Source organism: Zosterops lateralis (assembly GCF_965231275.1).
Source record: "Zosterops lateralis genome assembly, chromosome: 2".
NCBI classification, from domain to species: domain Eukaryota; kingdom Metazoa; phylum Chordata; class Aves; order Passeriformes; family Zosteropidae; genus Zosterops; species Zosterops lateralis.
The window spans coordinates 50,123,975-50,144,630 of record NC_139763.1 but is presented as its reverse complement, the minus strand read 5'-3'; the positions used below and the strand labels follow the sequence as shown (position 1 = coordinate 50,144,630).

Here is a 20,656-nt window from a genome sequence, read left to right as displayed (position 1 = left end):
TAATAGATTTTTTGAAAGCATTGACCAATTCACAATGAGGCAATGATCTCTCTACTTTGAATTTTTATACATTTCTAATAATATATAAGTTTAAATAACAATACACATAACTTTATATTTGACTATAAATTTGCTTTGAGCTATGAGCAGCACTAATGTTTCAGTTGCCTTCTAGGAAGGACTTAATGAAAGCAATACTATTCCAGTTTTACTTTTTCCTGGGTAAAAGTGACAACTCTCAGTTAGTCCCACACATGAATGCTGAATGTACGTTTCTTTATGGTGCAATCCATTTTCCATAGCAATGAATGAAAAGCTTTTATATATAGTGAATTTGGGTGAATTTTTGAAATTTGGTAATGAAGATACTTTTGTTTTTCAGGTTTCACCCACCAGCTGTGGTTGGTACAATGGGGAGTGCAGCAGCTTGTGCTAAACTGCTAGCTCTTGACCAGCTGGAATGTAAAAATGCCTTGGCTATTGCTGCCTCCTATGCAGGTGCCCCACTGGCTAATGCAGCAACCCAAATAAAGCCCCTCCACATTGGGAATGCTGCCAAGCATGGACTGGAAGCAGCTTGCTTAGCTTTACAGGGCCTTCAAGGAAACCAACAGATTTTGGACATGGAATCAGGGATGGGTGCCTTTTACACAGATTACAACCCACAGGCTCTGCCAACCTTGCAGTCCTACCCCTGGCTCTTGGACCAGCAAGATGTGGCCATCAAACGCTTTCCTGCTCATCTTGCAACACACTGGGTGGCTGATGCAGCATCTTCTGTTAGGAGGAAGCTTGTGGAGAACAGTGAGAACTCACTCCCCCTTGATAAAATTGAGAAAGTCATTCTCAAAGTCCCTGAGGTCAAATATGTGAACAGATCCAGCCCAGCCTCAGAGCATGAAGCACGACACTCCTTCCAGTTCGTCGCATGCTCTGCTTTGCTGGACGGCAGCATGTCAGTCCAGTCCTTCACCAGTGAGAACATCCACCGGCCGGCCTTGTGGGAGCTCCTCTGCAAAACACAGCTGGAGCACCCTCCTGACAACACCCCCAGCTTTGACAGCCTGTACTGCCAAGTGACTGTCACACTTCGGGATGGCACCACCATCAGCGACTGCTGCACTACCTTCTACGGGCACTGGAGGAAACCTCTGAAAAAGGAAGACCTGGAGAAAAAGTTTCAATCCAATGCACTTGGCATCCTGCCCACAGAAGCCGTGGAAGGCATTATAGAGACTGTGTACAACCTGGAAAAAGTAGAGGACTGTTCTGTGCTAAGTACATTTCTATCAGGACAGTCAGCTAGAGCGCTTACAGAGAAGCTGCGCTTCCTTTGAATGTTCAGCCAACAGCTACATGCTCTTCACAAAGTCAATGCAAAATTCAGGACAAACTCTTACCTAGTGACTCAAGCACTTTTAAATAAGACTCCTGTAACACAAGAACCATATTCAGTCCCGTATTGTGGGTTTTGACTAAGTAAATAATTTGGTGATGATGTGCTCAGTTTAGCCAGGCTGAACAGAAGATCCTCTGCTGGCACAGCTGACTCCAGCTCTCTTTGTACCTCTAGAGGCAGAGCACTTACGCTTGCACACGGCACAAAAATCTCCCTGCTCTTCTGCCAAAAATCTGTGTTCTGCTTCTCCTAAATCACTCCATACAAGAAACCCAAATTCTGGAAGAGCTGTGTCTGTGAAAATCATCATGGTTAGAACTACAGAGAATGAGTAATCTCTACAAGTTCCTTGAAGAGGGCAGCTGTCTGAGCATTGACATTTGTGCTAAAATAAACATAGCACACACAGGAAGGGGTAGCACTCGATACTCTGCAGTGTGTCAGGTGTCACTGCAGCCATTGCTCTTGCACTGAGACAGCATGAGGGACAGCTCCACACTCCTCATCATGAAGACATTATTTCCCAGTTCTACCATTTTCGCTCCTCTGTGGTACAGCTCTGTTCCTGATTCACTCCCACCCCAGTTCCATAACACTGAGTGGGTGATGTCAGTTTAGGTTACTTCAGGCCCACCAGAGTGTAAGGCTACACTACCCTGGGCAGGAGTGACAGACACCTGTGAGCACCAGAGCAGTTCTTATGTGAGACAGCTCAGTGTCCACATAATAAATGTCCTTGTCCTTATGTGAGACAACTGTGTCCTTGATAATAAATTCTGGGAATTTTTTGTTCCTCCAGGAGTACAAAGCTTTGCCAGATTGAACTTCTAAGAGAAACTGCCAACCCTTTGTTCAGATTTGTAAGATCAAAGCATGTGCTCTAACACATATAGAATTGTCTTCCTCAGGGCACTAAACAATGTATGCAAAAAAAAAAAAAAAAATCACAAAATAAATCTAATTCATTTTACTAAATAAATCTGAAATTACTTCATTTATTAGCCCAAAACTTGTATATTTTCCACATGCAATGCATTCATCTGGGCTGGATCTTGGTTTGTAAAGTTGGTTTACCTAGGGGTTTTGCAAAAATTTCAGAAGTCCATTAGTAATACTTGCTTAACGACTTGCAAGGGCAAAAAAGAACCCAAATAACCACATTCCTTTTTTTTTTTTTCCTTCTGATTAGAAATCAGAATTTAATTACTCACCCACACTGAAGGTAAACAGTCTCATTTACATCATTTACAGCTACTTCACTTGTAATTGCAGCTGGGTAACAGCAAATGTGAATTACTGATAACCATTAATGATGTGATAAAACCCCACTGCCCATTCAGTCTGAATGAATACATTAGGATTCATTAGGAAAAAAAAAAAAAAAAAAGTACCTCCCCCCCCCCCCCCCCCCCCCCCCGTCACCTTCAACATATGGTTTCAATTTTAAAAGAGAAATAAATAGGTTAAAATCAGCAGTAACCATCTGATATATTAAACATTAAAAAACACCACACCAAACCAGGAACTGTGAAGTTTAGCAGCTGCATTATTTTATTAATTGAATCAAAGGAAGCTAAATGTTTATGCTTAGCTACACTGATTTCCTTGGAGAAGTCTATATGCTTCTAGTCAGGCAAGCTTCAGGACTTCTTGTACCATTGTTCCAATTCCATCAAAGATTTCATGCAGAGGAGCCTTGCACATGAAAGCACAGGTAGTAACTATTTTATTGGCTTTATCCACGTGGGATTCATTTACATTTTTGCAAATGTGCTTACATCCAAGCTCTGCTATAGCAGATGCTGTTTCAGCATCAGGAAATCTGTAAATAAAAAGACTTTAATTAACATAAAGCAATGATACAGCCATAAATTCTGCACACATAACCTGAATGACAGAACTACAGTAATGTCTACGTGAATCTTTAGCTGGTGATAAGGGAGTTAAAGAGGCTGCTACTATCAGATTTTCCTATCCCTTATGGACACATCAAGTGATTTTTCTTAAAAGTAACTAAGTTCCCCCAGGTTTACTGGTGCCAAAGAGATGTTTGCACAGAAGCCTGTCCATTTCCTAATCTTAATTCCCATGTAAATCATCTCCATCCATTTCCTTCTTACCTTCCATCTATGTTTTTATCTTGACCGACCGTAACCTCACAACCAGGAAAGACTTTGGCTGCCAGAACTGGTGATATACAGCACAAACCGATGGGCTTTTTAGCACTGTGAAAGGCTTGGAGTGTGGAGTTCACGTGCTCATTGACAGTACAGTTCTTGCCATCTACAGCCCAGGAACACAGATTCTTTGCTACACCAAAACCACCTAAAAAAAAGAAACAAACCAAAACCAAAAAGTTCAAATATAAGGCACTGCTAAAAGCTATCAAATTTGGTTCCTATAAGAAGCTCTTTTTTACAACATAATCTTGGTATCCGTGGGACTGTTAAGCAATTGTACTGAAAGCCTTACAGTGCCACTGTAACCTGTAAAAGATGGGTGACAATGTTTAAAAGTTTAACAATGTGAAAAGTTTAACTGCACACTTTTTTATACCATGTAGGTTACATATAGGCCAGAAAGCTTAAACTTGTTTCAAAACAACAGACAAACAGGAAACCTCACATTCCTTTGCTAGTCACTAGAACAGCTGCACCATCTGTTGTCCACTCCTCAATAAGGAAGAGGGATCGGAAGAACAGTATTATTTAAAAGCACAAGTATGGAATTCATGGGAGTAATGCAAATGATTTGACCATCTATAGTAATGAACTCTCAAGCTTTACTTTGATGATTAAGCAATTATAGAAGAGCTTTTCTTCTTCTCTAGAGCTACTTTTCAACTTTAAAAGAAGAGATTAACACAATAAAAAACCACCAGGGATTTTACATAAAATGGACATTATAACATCTGGTATTCTGAGACAAAAAACCTTTGTAAATTATAACATAATTTCCTACTAAAATAGTGCTGATTTGTCTTTTTATAAATTAGTTTTAACAGTCCTTTAGGTGCATTTAATCTTCATTTAATTGTATAAGCAGATTGTATTTTACAGCTCCTTTGTCTGCTGGATATATAACCATCAGAATAATCAAAGTAAGGTTATTCCATATGGAATGTGCACAGCACCAACTTTTCTCCAATAAGCATAAGGAAATTTCCACAAGTACTTCAACAGACAACATCAAGAAGCTTTGCATTTTTAATATTTTTCCTTTCCCGGTTTGCTCACTTTCAAGTGTTATCTGAAATCTCTGAGGTAAGATTTTAATTTTCAAACTTAATAGGGTTTATTTCCCTCTAACAGTTATTACAGCAACCCCCCGAGCCTGGGTTATAACAGCATGAAATTAACATGGAAAACATCTGTGAGCCTCTACTCCCTCCTGATCAGCCCTGACATCAACCACTCACTCACAGTGCAGGCAGAATTGTTTCTCTGTTATACACACACTCCCTCTGCTGGCCTCACAACAGCGTGAAAAATTCAAAATTAACACTTAGGCCCAATCACGAAGGCAGTATTTAACAGCACTATGAATATTCTGGAAAGAGATCTTCAGCAAGTCATGATTTCCGTGTGATGCTCCAGCTTCTTCACTTCTAAGAGTGATTACGATTACCTCCATCTGGAATGCAATTTTGTGGTCTCTAAATAAAAAATTATCCATAAAGATGTTTAGGACAAGCTGATCAGCAGCTGAATGGATACATAATTAAACCAGAATGCACTCCCACCTGACATGGAAGATAATCTGGCAACCTGTTATTCTGCCAGCATTTGCAGAGCCCTGAAATTAAGGCATGGCCATGAGTACTAACCCCATTTCTGTGCTCTGGTCAGGGTTCTTGTCCACACACAAGAAGTTTTCAAAACCTTTAGTAAGAAGGAATGGTGGGATGCATAACTTAATACCAAAAGAAGACTCTGGCATATTAACTTAGTGAACTATATGAATCAATAAATATATTGAGTTAAAAAATCACAAATAATTTTCCTTTGAAAGATGACCTCTGCTGGTCAGAACATGGTGCTACTAACACCAAAGTTGTGGGCTCAACTCCTGTGTGGGCCATTCACTTAGGAGCTGGAATCGATCCTTGTGAGCCTTCCAACACAGAATATTCTGCAATTTTGTGATACCTACCAGGGAAAATGACAGCATCAAATTCACTAGCTTTCAGTTCAGCCAAATCCTGAATGTTTCCCCTTGCCAACCTGGCACTTTCGACTAACACATTTCTCTTCTCTTCTGCAGGACTTCCTTTTAGGTGATTGACGACATCCCTTTGCTCAATATTGGGGGCAAATATCTTCACCTAGGAAGAGAGATGAAGCAATTTTGTGAATGTAAAGAAAACTCCTATATATTTGTCATAATAAAGATCATTTATGGAAAACAGGTTTTGTCCCTGAAGCCTCTTATCTAAGTTAAGCAAATTCCACAGGACGAATCTAACACAATAAATATCTAAGGTGACATATATCATATTAGGATGGGGAAACACAGCCATTCTTCCCATCCTATTCCTGTAGCATTTTGACAGGAGAGTATTCTCATGCCAACATGAAGCTTACTGATTTTGCCAGGGCAGATAAGCCCAAGGACAAACAGGACACCACAATTTATACCAGCAACCCTGCTGGACATACAGCTGACTTTGAAGAAATATTGCTCTTAACTGTTCTGGGATAAAAGTTCTAAAAAAAGTTTCACTTAAGAAAGTTAAAGATTCAAATTTCACAAGCATTTCTAGAGCAAACATTAGAGTTACCAGCTGTCCCAAAACACCAGCAGCAGAAAGGAAGAACAAAAGACAGGAGACCCAATTTTGTTTAGACACAAAAGGAGAACACTGTATCAGAATATAAAGCTCTGTGACAGGTGTGCCACAGGGGCTGTTTTCTTGTGTCTGTTTTGAAGTTTCCTTTGCAAACTTCTCAGGGATGACAATTTTGTGCTAAATATGAGGGTGCTGCCGTTACCATCAGACATCTGAGTGTGGCTACACACAGTCAGTGACCAGCTTCTGCTATCTGAAGCCACAGATGGGGCCAAAGCACACCACTTCATCCTGGCCCAGCCTTCTCTGACAAGTCCCAGTTTACCAAAGAGAGCCCAGAAAGAGTGAGCAGGAAACAAGCAGGTGAACACCACTGAGGGCTGCAAAAGCATTTGGAAGGAAGATAAAGAATTTCAACCCATCCTCAGCTCCCTGTGGCCAGAGGAGAAGGGACAGGTCCCCAGCTTCTCCTTGCTCCCGGGTTCATATGATCACAGAATTGTTAGGGCTTGGAAGGGACTTTTGGAGATCATCCAGTCCAACCCCTCTGATCAGGCAGGTTTGTCTAGAACAGGCTACACAAGAATGCATCCAGGTGGGTTTTGGATATCTCCACAGATGGAGACTCCACAACCTCCCTGGGCAGCCTGTTCCCATGCTCTGCCACCCTCAATGTAAAGTTCTTGCTCATGTTGAGATGCAAGTCCTCGTGGTTTAGTTTATGGCCATTGTCCTCGTCCTGTCACTGGGCACCACTAAGAGGAGTCTGGCACTGTTGCCCACAAAACTGGATTCATTACCTGGTGTGCGACAAGCAAATAATTACACACTCTAGAGAGACACTGATTATTTATTTCAGAGTCGTGCAAGCCTGGGTGTTCGGTGGTATTCCAGGTATCAAACACACCCACCGGACTTTTTGTGCCATTGTCTATAGACGGAAATTCAGAGTAACTCTCCAAGTGCAGCCTCTTTATTATGACTGGCTATTTCCATACAAGTTTTGTAACTCCAGTTAACTTCTACATATGCTCCGGAAAACGATATTCACTGGGCAAGGGTCTCTTTGACCTGCAGGCATGACTTTCAGTATAATAATTTAGTTGTTTTAATGATACCCCTTTTCAGTCTTGTGTCCTGCTGCCTGTGCGACCCCATCTCCTGTCAGGGCGATGACCAGGCAGGTCTTCGGGGAATGAACAGAACAGGGCAGAGGGAACATGAAGAGAGAGGTTTATGGCTGGACAGGCTCTGTGGGGTGCGCAGGGGGCACCGCACACCGGGAGGGCTCCGGCCCCGCACAGACGGGGCCTCTCGGCTGCCGTGTCGCACTCCGGGCCGCACACACACACAGACAGACACACAGACACACAGACAGATGTACACACGCATACACACCCCCACCGCCCCCCGCTACCTCCGCGCCGCCGCGGCTCAGGTGCACCAGCACCGCTGACGCCTCGTGAATCTCGCTGCCGTCGAAGACGCCGCAGCCGGCGAGCACCACCGCCACCCGCCTGCCCATGGCGGCCGCCCCCCGGCCCGGGAAGGAGCTAAGGCGGGCGGCAGACGGCAGGCGGCGGGCCCAGGCCCAGCAGCTCCGGCAGCTCCGTCCCTCCTCCTCCTCCTGCTCCTCCTCCTTGTCCTCCTCCCCCTGCCGCGCCTGCGCCGCCGAGCCCCGCCGCCTCCATCTCCCGCCAGCCTGCGGACGGGCGGGGCGGGAAATAAAATGAGGAAATCTGGAAAGCGAGTGGCATGTGCGTCTCTGGTTTTCAACAGAACAGGCTCAAAGGTGTTTTCGGCCTCCTGGCCGGCCCGAGCTGCTCCCAGCAGTGGGTGACCCGGGGTGTGCTGTGCAATGTGCGCTCCTGTCGCTGGTGTCGGCGCTGCCGGGCCTCCCACAGCCTCGGGGGGGGGGGGGGCTGTGAGGTGGTGTTTGTTTGGTCGGTTTGTTCTGCACATAGGGCTATAATTGTATTGTGAAAATCGGCTTCCAAATTGCTTTGAAAGCCAAAAGAAAAGGTGGAGTTTGGTAGGAGGTCTGTGGTACTGCGGGGCCCTGATGCTGTTAGTTTCTGTGAAGCCCTGCTCATCAGACCCACTTGGTCCTTTTTTCTCCCTTAACCTCATGCCGGGTTTTATCAGGAAAAACTGAGGTATTTTAGCAAACCAACCTTTCTTCCTTGACCCACTCCCAGCTTAGTGGCTCAGGGCATTGCTTTAGTGAACCCAAAGGGAAAGAATGCATCCCATGTCTCCTCCTTAGGACTGCACACAAATGCCACACCAGGGTTCAACTATATTGAATTTTGGTAAGATCTCTCAGCTCTTGAGCCTTCGTTTTTTTCATGAGCTGCCTCGCTTATAATAAGAAGAAGCTTGTGTTTAAAAATGAAACTATTCTTAATTCTATGAATTATTCTCATAATTCTGTGAATTACTCTTCTATTGGACCAGAGGACTAAAAAGCTGGATCTTGTAGAAAAATTACAGTGTCTTCCAAAAATTCAGAGTATGGGTTTTCTGCAGAGGACATGAGAGTGAGTAGGCTAGGCAGAACAAAAACAGCATTTGAAAGCAGAGTCTTTTCCTGTAACAAAATGCATTCAGTTTAATGCTGATTGGTTGGGAGTCTGTGTGGCATGATAGACAGGGAGATTCTGGAACAGGACAGGGCCAGGATAGGGACATTCCCTGCTGAAGGGCAGACTCCTGTCTGCTGGGCAGTGCTTACTTCAAACAGGTGTAGGGCCTCAGCTCAGTCTGTGCCACAGCCCACACTCTGCCTTTTAGGATTGAGCAGGACTACAGCGTAGCTCCACTGAGACTCTGCAGAGCTGGAATCCCACTGGAATCATCTCTATGCTTGAGAGCTGGCAGAAAGCTTCTGCCTGGAAGGAGTTTAAGCTCAATGCATGTTTGGAGAAACAAGTGTAGTCCCAAACTCTGCTCTGTATTAGGGCCAGGGGTAATATTAGAGCTAGGGAAGTGAGCACTTTCAGAACTGCTATTCCCTGCTCCTTTCTGACCTGACTTACTGGCTATTCTTTCTGGATGGATCCTGGACCTGAATTATCAGTAAACTCATCTCCAGTCTTGTTTCAGGCCCTGTCTCTTAGATGGACTTCAGATTCACATTACAGGTGGTGCTTTTTCCTGGATGAACCCTAGACTTGATTGGATATGATAGTTTTATCCCACTTCAGGTCCTCTATGTCTGCCACATCTCTGTTCCCTGATCCAGCTCCAGCTTGCTCATGCCATGTCCCTGCCCTGTGTGACCTTGTCATGGCTCTCTGTGTCTTAGGTCCATGTTTTCATCCCAGCTCATGACATGTTCCTTTCCCTAGCTCTCTGTCACCCCAAAGTAGCCTTAAGAGGACTCTTCTCCATCCTGGGCCTGCAAAAGCAAGAGCATTTCACAAGGAGTACAGCTTTGAAGCCAGATGTTTGCAAGGTGAGAGGTCACACCTTGATGGGAGAAGAAGCTGTAGTCAAGGCCCCCCGTGCAGTAGTAGCCCTATAATTACCCTGGCCAGCCTCTTCCCTGGCCTCCACCCACATGCCCTCTGGCCACAAATCCACGGGCACTTAGGCCTGGGCATCCAGACATCACCTGAGCTGTGCTGCAGGTGTGTCCTGCTTTCTGTTGTCCTGATGTGTGGGTTGCTCTTCCTGCACATTGTGTGAATTGACCTTGGCACAAGTAGTGTAATCCCAGCCTCTACCCTGCTGTATCTGGGGCTGCTGCTGGATCCAGTCACTGCTGTGTGCCTGTTTGCTTTCAGAAACTGAATAGCTGTGAGTTCCATCATGAGTGCGATCACTAGAAAAATCCATGATGATGAGGCAAACGCAAGGTTACCCTGGAATGACCAATGCACGGATTGGGTCTGCATCAGTAGGGGACCCAGCTGGGTTCAGGTGTGGCTGCAGCGTAGCTCAGGTGGGAGGCAGGAGCTTTGGCTTAAAAGCAGCTTGCTTTTCACTAGGGAGTCCCTTCTGAGGTGTCTCTGCAGAGCAGAAGCAGTTTCTGACTTTCCTCACAAGTTTTTATCAGACCTTGAGCAACCAGCTGCACACCCCAAAGGGAAGAGAGCATCTACTGTCCCCTCCAGACTTCAAGGGGTTGAATTACAGCTCTGTCCTAGACTCCAGCCTTTTTCCTGCTGCCCAGGATTTGAGAAAGATGTTATCTCTTGTGGAAATCCTGCTCTGAAGTGCCTTAGTTGCCTGACAACAGCTGTTACCTTAAATTTGACTTGGACAGTTCACAGGCTGAACAGTCACTCAGCTGACTCATCAATTCACTTATCCCTGCCTTACAGCAAATCTCAGAAGGTTCATCTCAGTTTAAAACTGAGGGTCAAGGGTCAAGGAGGTAATGAGGGGAAGTCTTAGCAGTATCTTACAAAGCCCAGCCATTCCCTCCTCCTGTAGAAAAAGACATGGCTTTCTCACAGCCCAGCTCACAGTTCAGGTGGCATCTCAGGCTATGTAGCGAAGTGTAGGTGCACAGGAGCCCTGTTTCTAGCTTTTTTTCTCAAAATAGCATAGTGCTGACTAGAGAACTGATTATTTTTTTAGGGGCTCACATGAAATGAGCAGGGATATATTTCTGGCTCACACTAGTCAAAAGTCCCAGAGCACAGTTATTATTTACCCCATGAATAGCATACACCAGTGCTTTCGCTCTGGATGCCAACTACTAAACTTAGCCTCCTGGACTCTGATGCCAGCATAGCCAGTTTTGAACTCTACAGAGCTGGAAAAGACTGTGTTTTCTGCAGGGATTTTGCTGTTGGCAAACCTGTCTTCACAGTTTGTCTTAGTTCTGCAAGATAGTTCTCACCATTATCATAAAGATGAGAGAATAAACTGCTATATGATTCCTGTAATGTAAAGTGTTATGATTTGAAAAAGTGTCCTGAAATTGGTGACAGGTGTATATCAAGCTTAGCTTGAAGCCCTTAAAAAAACCCTGAAAAGTTTCAGACAAGACTTCTGGGCAGTCTGAAGAGGCTCAGGGTTACAGGGTTTATCACAGCAAAAGCTTCTCTGCCATTTGGTGAGGGCTCACATCATCATCCTGGGCCAGACCCAGAGGTCACCCTCTCAGTGGGTTCTGGGTGTGAGGAATGGGCACTTTTTTACAGAACCACAGAATCAATTAGGTTGGAAAGCATCTCTGAGATCATCGAGTCTAAACTATGACTGAACACTCCAATGTCAACTACACCATGGCACTCTGTGCTGCATCCAGTCTCTTCTTAAACACCTTCAGGGACAGTGACTCCACCGCCTCCCTGGGCAGCCCATTCCAGTATCTAATCACCACTTCTGTCAAGGAATTCTTCCGACTGTGCAACCTAAATCTCCCTTGATGCTGCTTAAAACTATGTCCTCTCATCCTGTCACTGGTTACCTGGGACAAGAGACTAAAAGTGATGAGGTTCCCCACGACCCTCCTTTCTCTGGGCTGAACGCGCCCAGTTCCCTCAGGGGCTCCAGGCCCTTCCCGGCCTCGGCGCGTCCCCAGAGCAAAGCCTGGAACCACAGACAACCCCTGCTCCGGCTAAACGACAACAACGCGTAGTTGTTTGGCTCTCCAGGAAGCACAGCCGCAGTTCAGCGGGCGGCGTTTCTCAGGGATGATCCGGCAGGCGGAGGGTTTCCCCCGGGAGGAGGAGGAGGCAAAGCGCCCCGCTGTGTCCGGCTCCTGTGGGCGGTGCGGGGGCGGCCCCTTCCCGCCCGGCCTCCTCCGGGCCCGCCGCTTCCCTCACAGCTCCGGCTCCGGCCGTGCCTCCGCCATGGGCGCCGCTCGCTGCTCCCGCCTGCTGCCCGTGCTCCCTGTGCTGCTGCTGCTGCTCCTCCTGGGGGAGCCGCCTGTGTCCGGGGGGCTGCGCTGGCCGCGGCGGCGCTGGCCCGTGCCCTACAGGTGAGTCAGTCAGTCAGTCAGTGCTGCCCGGCGCTGCTGCTGCTGCTGCTGCTCGGGGTGTTACACCTGAAGGGCCCTGGGAGGCTTCTCCTGTTCTATCTCGGGGTGAGATCGAGCACTGACAAGGTGTTTGGCTCGCCAAGGTTGCCGTAGTTTGATCTCTGAGCAGCGGGAGGGGTTTGTGCCCGCCCGCCTTTAAACGCGCTCCGCAAGGCCCGCACAGAATGCGGTGATGGGGGAGTCAGGCTACGGCTTGTTTTGATTTTAAATTTAACTTAACGTCATGGCTCGTGACAAACGAAAGGGTACGAAATCCCTCTGGCTGCTCCAGAGCTGCCTGAGCTCCAGCATTGCTGGTGGTGTCGGGGAGAGCAGGAGAGTGCTGTTGTGGTGTGAGAACAGCGATAGATCTGCAGTGCCGAGAAATGAGCCCCTTCAGAAGAAGAGCCACTCTCGAGTGTTTATTTTGTGCGGGTTTGCTGTTTGCGAAGGGAGTAGATATTAACGTTTGACCGTAACTTAATAATGCACACCTTCATTTTGAGAGGCTGTTGCACAATTCCCAGCAGTGAAATTTGCGTCAGGTGATGCCTGAAGGAGCTGATCTTGCAGTCACGGGCTCTTGGGATTTTCCAGCAAGTTCAGTGGTTACAAGGCTGGGTCCTGGGATGGTCAGATTTGGAGAACAATCCTGTTGGTGTGAGATGCTCAGAAATGTGGGGGTTTGGTGTTTCTTAAGGTACTTGTTACCTTCTTGTGTCATGCAAGGTGCAGTACAAGGGTAATTGAAAATGTAAGGTGTGCAAGCTAGAAACAGGACTTGAATGTGTGGTTGGCCTAAGTATTTGTTTTCTGTGTGTTTTTTTCAGACATACTTATTAGGGTTTGGGGATTGTTTTTCCCTTCTTTTTCTTTTCTTCCTCATACCCCCGCCCCCCCAAACAAAATAAAGGCAGACGTGCTGGAGCTCCCAGCAAGCCTGAGGATGAAGTCCACGGGAAAATCAATGATGCTTCAGCTGAGCTGCTGGCTTTAGTATTGCTCAGGAAGTTCTGTGTCCTTGAGTCATCTCATGGCTGGGATATTTGTGCCAGTGGCCCAGGGCAGCTGAGTGTGTTAGACTCTCTCTAGGCTAAGCAGACAAGATCTGGACAGGCTGTGCATGCTAATTTGTCTTGGTAACAGGAATATAGGAACCTATATAGTGACTCACTGAAATGCAGTGAGTGACTAAAGGAACTTGGAAGAGGAAGACTTGTTGACCTGGCTGGATGCCAAGTGCCCACCATCACCATTCCATCACTCCCCTCCACAAGTGGATGGGGGAAAGAAAATACAGCAAAAGGTTCATGAACAAAGATAAGGACAGGGGGAGGTCACTCATCAAATACCATCACAGGCAAAACATACTCAACTTTGGGATGTTGACTGAATTTATTACTAACAAAATCAGAGCAGAGTGAACTAAATCTTAAAAAACCTTTGCCCCACCCCTCTATCCTTCCCAGGTTCTGCCTCCTCTCCCTAGAGGTGCAGAGAGATGGGGAATGGGGGTCACAGTTATTTCATCAGATGCTGTTCCTGCCACTGCTCAGGGACAGAAGTCCTTTCCCTACTCCAGTGTGGGGTCCCTTCCACAGGAGACAGTTTTCCATGAACTTCTCCAACGTGAGTCCATTCCACAGGCAGCAGTTCTTCACGAACTGCTCCAACATGGGTCACTCTTCCCTGCAGTCCTTCAGGCACAGCCTGCTCCAACATGGATCCCCCAGTGTCACAAGTGCTACCAGGAAGCCTGCTCCAGCATGGGCTCCTCTCTTCATAGGTCTGCAGCCTGCTCTGCGGGTTCAAAGTGTTCTTTAAAGCATCCACCTGCTCCAGTGTGGATTTGTTCCATGGGCTGCAGGAGAATCTCAGCTCCAGCACCTGAAGCAGCTCATGCTGCTCCTTCTCCACTGACCTTGGTGTCTGCAGGGCTGTGCTTCTCACCTATTCTAACCCTGCTCTTCTCTGGCCACAGTTACATTGGTGCAATAACTTTTTTTTTTTTTTTTTTTACTTCTTAATTCTTCTGTCACAAAGGTGTTGCTGTCATTCCTGATTGTCTCAGCCCTGCCCAGTGCAGGGTCCATCCTGGAGCTTGCTGGCATTGGTGTTGCCTGACATGGGGCAAGCTTCTGGCAGCTTCTCACAGAAGCCACGCCTGTAGCCACCCTGCTACCAAAACCTGGCCACACAAACCCCACTTGTCAAAAAGGCTACTGTTTGTATTTAGTGTGATAAAGTAGTGGATTAGGTCTTTGGTTTCTGAGGTTTAATAGGAATGAAATAGAAACAATGATCCCAGCTATATTGTTAGACCTTTTTATCTAAATTAGCATAGAGGGATTAATTATTTTTCCGATCTTGGCAATATTGTAGAGTCAAAATAGCTTTATTTGGGGATCTCTTGCTATAGAATAGCAAGAACAAACTGGTCAATCCCCATGTAAATAAATTGCCAGGAGAAAGTTTTTGAGGCAGATCTCAAACTATTCTTCACCCAGTGTCTGTGTCCCTGATCTTGTGAGTATGTCAGCCTTTGTAATCTGCATTATTTCCACTCCTTCCCAATCAGTACAACATGACTTCCATTTGTGAGCCTTAAGTCCCAAAGTCCTGTTTAGGCAGATGTGCACCCCAGCAGCCTTACGAGCTTGTGTACTCCAAGTGCTGCAGTGCCTGGGTCGCAGAATCTGTCTTTGAGGGTGCTGGACTCGTAAGCTGTCCCCTCAGGAAGCTGTGCCAGTTCCTCCAGCTGCAAAGCAGTGCATTTGTCATTCTGTGTGCTTCTCTTTCTCAACACAGGCGCTTTGATTACCGTCCCAAAACTGATCCTTACTGCCAGGCTCGTTACACCTTCTGTCCCACTGGCTCTGCCATTCCAGTGATGAAGGAAGAGGATGTCATTGAAGTGTATCGATTACAGGCTCCAGTATGGGAATTCAAGTATGGGGACCTGCTAGGACATTTGGTAAGGTGATGTTTTTAACTAAGTTATAGTGACAAATTCAGCCGAATTTAACAGCAGGTGTCAAGAATGGGAGCTGTAAGGTTGGGATATGCTTGTGTGGAAGAGTATGAGAGCACACAAGCTGGGCTATCTATAGGGAGGATACTCAAAGAGCACTAAGTTTCAAACAAAATGTACAGGATTTAGCTCAGCTAAAGACAAGAGCATGAACAACACTGTTGGTGGGTCCCACCCATGTAGCTGCATAATGAGTGCTTTGTACATGCACACCATTATGTCTTGGATGTCTTTTCTTCTGTGCTATCACTGCATCAAGAAAATGCTTTTATTTGTCCCCTTAGATCAGATAAAATAGTTGCTTAGTGTATTAATTTTTCTCTTGTTAAAAACTCAAATATTTGCCTGGACACTGGTATCTGTCAGGAGCAGACAGCCAGCTGGTCAGAACGGTGGATCATGAGGAGTTAGTTGCTTTTACAGTTCTTTCTTGAGTGTTATGATCAGTATGGAATTGAAGTCTCTATTCTTAGAGTCGTGCAAATATGAAGTCTCAGCTTTAGTAATAGTTATAGTTATAGCAGTAATAAAATTAATCTTCAAAGCATGATTCCTCATTAATAAAGAAATGTTAGTGAACCAAAACCAAGCACAAAGAGTCAAAAATGGAAATAGATTCAAATATTATCTTAGCTGTTAACTAAGTTTGGATTTATCTTTTTACTATACGGCTTTTAAATGAAGTACTTATCTCATTAGTTTTAAGGCATTCATTAGCAAGATCTGGTTTTGGTAACTTGGTTCTGATCTTTATTTCTCTGATACCCCCATAAAGTATGAATCCCTTTTTTGAAGGATTCAAATCTCAGCTTGAGTCTTGATGATGAGCTCCCACAGAGTGTCTGCCTCCAAGTGACAGAATTTACAATGGATGGATAGACAACCACTGGGACAGCATGATGCTCTGATAAAAGTATGTGTGTCATGCAATCTGGTGTGTTGTGCTTCAGTGTTAGTGAATCCAAGATGTTACAGGAACTCCCTCCCCTCTTCTCACCCTGTTACAGAACAGCTCCTGAGCATCTTACCTTCTGTTCAGGTCAAGCTGAAGTTGTTATGAAATCAAAGTTTTGGTGGTTTGGTTCTTTGTTTTTTATTTTCCAGAAAATTATGCACGATGCTGTGGGTTTCAAGAGCTCTCTAACAGGCAAAAACTACACAATGGAATGGTATGAGCTCTTCCAGCTGGGGAACTGCACATTTCCACATCTGCGGCCTGGCATGGATGCACCGTTCTGGTGTAACCAGGGAGCTGCCTGCTTTTATGAAGGAATAGATGATGCACACTGGAAGGCAAATGGAACTTTAGTTCTTGTGACCACAATATCAGGTAGGTTTCAAATGCTTTGGATAATGTTAATACAAAATATAGAGTCAACCTTGTCTTTTGTGAAGCAGTGTCTTTTAATTTGTGTTCTGTAGGTAATTTGCAGTGTTAATGATGCTAATTTCAGTCACACTCTTGAATACAGAAAGTGGCACGAGGCAGCAGCCTTTTGAACAATTCACACTGGAGAGTTGTTAAGTGCGAGTCATTTGTTGCTGTACAAAAACACTTGAGTCTCTTGAGTGTAAAAATAGCAAAATGGCTTATACAGAGTCATTATGGACTCTTCACATGGCTTCACCAAAACAAAATCTTCTATTGTGAAGTGGCAGATGACTGCTGAGACAGAAAAACTGTTGAAAACATGTTCATTACTGAGCAAACAAATGAGGCATATTTAGAAACAGTCTCAAAGATATAAAGATATTAATCTCTATTTCTGTCTCCCTCATTATGTGTCCTAAAAACTGTGAAAATGTCCCCAGTAATAGGTCTCTGTCATATGTTATAGAACAAACCTAGGCCTTGCACCTCAAAATATGTAGGTGATCACCAGAAAAGTTTCCTGGTATATACTGATCACTGCAATCCTAAAATAAAAAGGTCATTCAAATAAATCTGATTGATTGCTCTAGCAATAGAGAGAATGACTTACAAAAAAAGTTCACTGAGGACTTGGAGAGTTAAGTTCTGTGTGACCAAAATCACTTAGCTTCTGAAGCTGGTGTAGTGTGCAAGACACAGTGGAGAGTCAGCTTACAGCTCAAGTGACATGGTGCTTTGTGTGTGCCCACTTCCACCCTTAGCAACCTTGCTGGCCTCAGTCTCTGCATAATCTATATGCAGTGCTGCTAAGAAATTCTAGGCTGTTCTTTAAACAAGGAAGTAAAGTGGACCTGCTTTCCTGTGAGTTCGTAGTTCATGACTGAATATTTGATACCTGATACAGTTGGATTCTTCTGTATGAATACCAGGTTACAATTTTTCATGCACCTGGGACAACTTGTCATGCTTCCTCTCTCTGTGGATTATTTGATGCCTAAGAAAGGTGAGGCTACACTGATGCCTCGTAGAGGCAGTGTTACAGTCCTCCTCACCTCTTTTGCTTTCCATTTCTGTGAAACTTTTAAGGAAGTAGCATATCTGAGAGTCTGAATTTCACAGTAACTTTCAGATTTCTACTCAAAGACGGTGAGTGGATGCAAGGACAGATTAACAGCATCATGAGCTGAACTTGCTCCCTTCAGAGAGCATCACATCTTATTTGTGATGAGTCTTACATCACACTCATCATTTGGCTCAATTCAGCTTTGCAAGCTGCAGAGCTGCTAAATCAGCAAGGTGTCTTAGTCTGCATCCCTTTTGTGAAGGGACATGAAAATTTCTGCTCTGAATTTTTGAATTTAGTTAAAACTTGAAGTGGAGAAATGTCTGTTGGTCTGGTGAGCATTTTGCCAGCATCTCTTGTAGGCTGTACTACCTCTGCCCTGTTTGCATGCATAAAGCAAAATGAGAAGTGTCACGATTCTCTGATGTTTGAATGATCTGGCATAGTAGCAGGAAAAGGATCAGAAAAAAGAACCCCAGTTTAAATAACCTGCACGTAAATGTGGTTTGGTCAGTGCCCCTCCAACCTAAGCCTTGTGTCTGTGTATGGTGAGGTAGTGTAGGTAAACTTTTGCAGGAAAGGCAGGTAAACCTTGAAATAGATGGAAAATATTTTGAATCTTGCATTTGTTACCTCATCTCTGCAATACTTATTTTCATCTCTTACAGGAACCATGTTTAATGAAATGGCACAATGGGTAAAATACGACAATGAGACTGGCATTTATTACGAGACCTGGAGAGTTCAAGCAAGTCCTGACAAAAAGTCAACAGTGTGGTTTGACTCTTATGAGTGCTCCAAGTTTATACTAAGAACCTACCAGAAGCTAGCTGACTTAGGAGCTGTATTCAAGAAGATACAAACAAACTATACAAGCATAATTTTATTCAGTGGAGAACCTATTTATTTGGGGAATGAAACATCTATTTTTGGACCACAAGGAAACAAGACACTGGCAGCAGCGATAAGAGACTTCTACAATCCATTTAAACCCCATCACAGTGTTAGAGAGTTCTTTGTGGATCTTTTCAAAATAATTGATCATGTTATCTTGAATCATCAGTTTTACCTCTTCTACAACTTGGAATACTGGTTTTTACCTATGAAGTCCCCTTATCTCAAAATAATTTATGAAGAGGTCCCTTTGCCTGTTAGAAGCAAAGCATCCTTTGGTGTGTGACTGCCTACTGAAGAACAAAACTTGCCTTTATGGCACAATATTCTTAGGGATTTTGGAGCACTACTATGATGGTGTTTTAAAGAGTTGTATGTTTCACTGCTGACTCTAAAAAATGGTGTTGGGAAGGCTTTGCTGAAAGACTCTGCATTTGTTTTCTTACTACCTGTATAACACATTCATGAAAGCTTCAGCATCTCTGACCTGGCCAGCTTCTGTGTAACCATGGCCCCCTGCCATAGAGCCTGCAGGGAGACTGCAGTGGCTCCTCTGGCTGAGCTCTGCAGTGCCCGAGGGGGAATGGGGAGGCAGCTGTCTGCTCTGGGCTCAGGTGCTCTCCACATGCATGCCCACCAGCAGAGGTAGGACACAAGCTACAAGGACTGACTTGCTCAGCATGAGTGTCCTGATGTGTCCAGTTCCCTCAACAAGTGCCTTACACTGATGTTCCTGTAGTTCTTTGGTTTGTACAGGTGGGACCTATGAACCATTCCCTGGTATTCTGGGGCAGTGAATGTACGGGAGGATGGACTGGGTGATACTTTTTCACCACTTTGCTTCCTTCAACTGCACTGTAAGCACAATACATACAATGATGGCTCTTGTTCAGTTTCATGTGTGTTCTGTGGCCTGTTTTGATGTCCAGTGATGCAGAACAGCAGTGTTCTACCAGTCATCTACTGTCTTAAAGTCTTGAGGCTTCGGTTGGGTCAGTTTCATAGAACTCGTGTATATTCTTTTCAAATTTTTAAAAAAGGCAGAGAAATCTTATTATGAAAGATGTGAGTCTTTAGCCAAAGTCACAGGCCATTGTGCCTAAGCTCAGCTTTGGATTAAGATACAGTCATGGTTTCACCCCAGCCAGCAACCAAGTACCACACAGCATCACCAGGAAGGTAAGCCAGGGGCTCTAGGGAAGTCAAAGGGGCTGCAGCAAGCCTGGCTACAGAAGTTACATTCTCACTGATACATGTTTTTATTACTTTGGAAATGTTGTTAAACCCACACTTGTCTTCCCAGGAAAAAGCCTCAACATCACAAACCGGTGTTCAAAGCTCTGAAGGGGAAAGAGGATCACAGAACCAAGCCCACAGATCACACTGCCAACGATGTGGAGATTCCTCCATGCAGGCACCTGTGTCTGTTTCACACTTCGACCATCCTCAGTTTAAAGGTACCAATTGTGAATGTAGGAGTTGCTCTTCATGTAACATACGAGTTCCTTCTGAGGCCAATATTTATTCCTGGAGAGTGAGCTCTCACTTTCTTTGCTTCTCTCAACTGGGAGGGAGATTTGTGTGTTAATTGTTCAGACTGAATGCACAGCTGGGTGGGAATAAACTTCACCAGTACAAACTGCAGTCCTGGAAGAGGTGCCATTGTTGCAGTTAAACTGGAATCACTGCACTGGAATGAGTTTAAGTTGTTGAATGCAGTGCTCTCCTGTAGGCAGAATCCCCAATCCTTTAGTTAGGCCTACAGTTAGATCTAAAAAATCCAGGTGATGGATAGGCTAATTCTGCAAAGTTTAGACAAGCCCAGAATAGATCCATAAAAATGATGGGTTTGTAACTTAAAAAGGAAGTGTTAGATGTCACAAACAGCTTCTGTGCACCTGATGATCTGTTTGTGACTGAAAACCACCTATTCACCTCAAACACTTAAGGATGGCCTCCTCCTGAAAGTCACACAAGGAGCAGAAATAAGTAGTATCTCACCTCATTTCACTCACAGCCAGGTGGTATTAGCACTTTCCCAACAGTAGGAACCAGGGCACTGTCCAAACTGCCAGGCTCAAGGATAAGCCTAGCATTGTGTCACTGTCTTTACTCACACTTTGAATACAGG

General features: G+C 44.8%; 3 protein-coding genes across 6 annotated transcripts in view; 2 read left to right on the top strand and 1 right to left on the bottom strand.

Moving 5' to 3' along the window:
• ACOD1 (aconitate decarboxylase 1) overlaps positions 1-2,776 on the top strand; it is a 34,734-nt gene extending 31,958 nt beyond the window's left edge. For all 4 annotated transcript variants that reach the window (XM_083855906.1, XM_083855907.1, XM_083855908.1 and 1 more), the window contains one exon: positions 383-2,776. In XM_083855906.1, the coding sequence (XP_083712032.1) occupies positions 383-1,337 (955 nt within the window). In that variant the 3' untranslated portion in view covers positions 1,338-2,776. The remainder of the gene's footprint in view (positions 1-382) is intronic.
• Positions 2,777-2,927: 151 nt separating this feature from the next.
• Positions 2,928-7,757, bottom strand: LOC310906557 (glutamine amidotransferase-like class 1 domain-containing protein 3, mitochondrial). The gene is made up of 4 exons (XM_083855911.1): positions 7,606-7,757; positions 5,552-5,723; positions 3,520-3,724; positions 2,928-3,221 (listed from the first exon to the last, which is right to left on the bottom strand). The coding sequence occupies exons 1-4, from the start codon at positions 7,711-7,713 to the stop codon at positions 3,029-3,031; spliced, it is 678 nt and encodes a 225-aa protein (XP_083712037.1). The 5' UTR covers positions 7,714-7,757; the 3' UTR covers positions 2,928-3,028.
• Positions 7,758-11,824: 4,067 nt separating this feature from the next.
• On the top strand, positions 11,825-19,417 carry CLN5 (CLN5 intracellular trafficking protein). Its single transcript, XM_083885124.1, has 4 exons — positions 11,825-12,126; positions 14,974-15,139; positions 16,301-16,526; positions 18,300-19,417. Exons 1-4 carry the CDS (start codon positions 11,840-11,842, stop codon positions 18,809-18,811), a joined length of 1,191 nt encoding a protein of 396 aa, XP_083741250.1. The 5' UTR covers positions 11,825-11,839; the 3' UTR covers positions 18,812-19,417.
• The last annotated feature ends 1,239 nt before the right edge of the window (positions 19,418-20,656 follow it).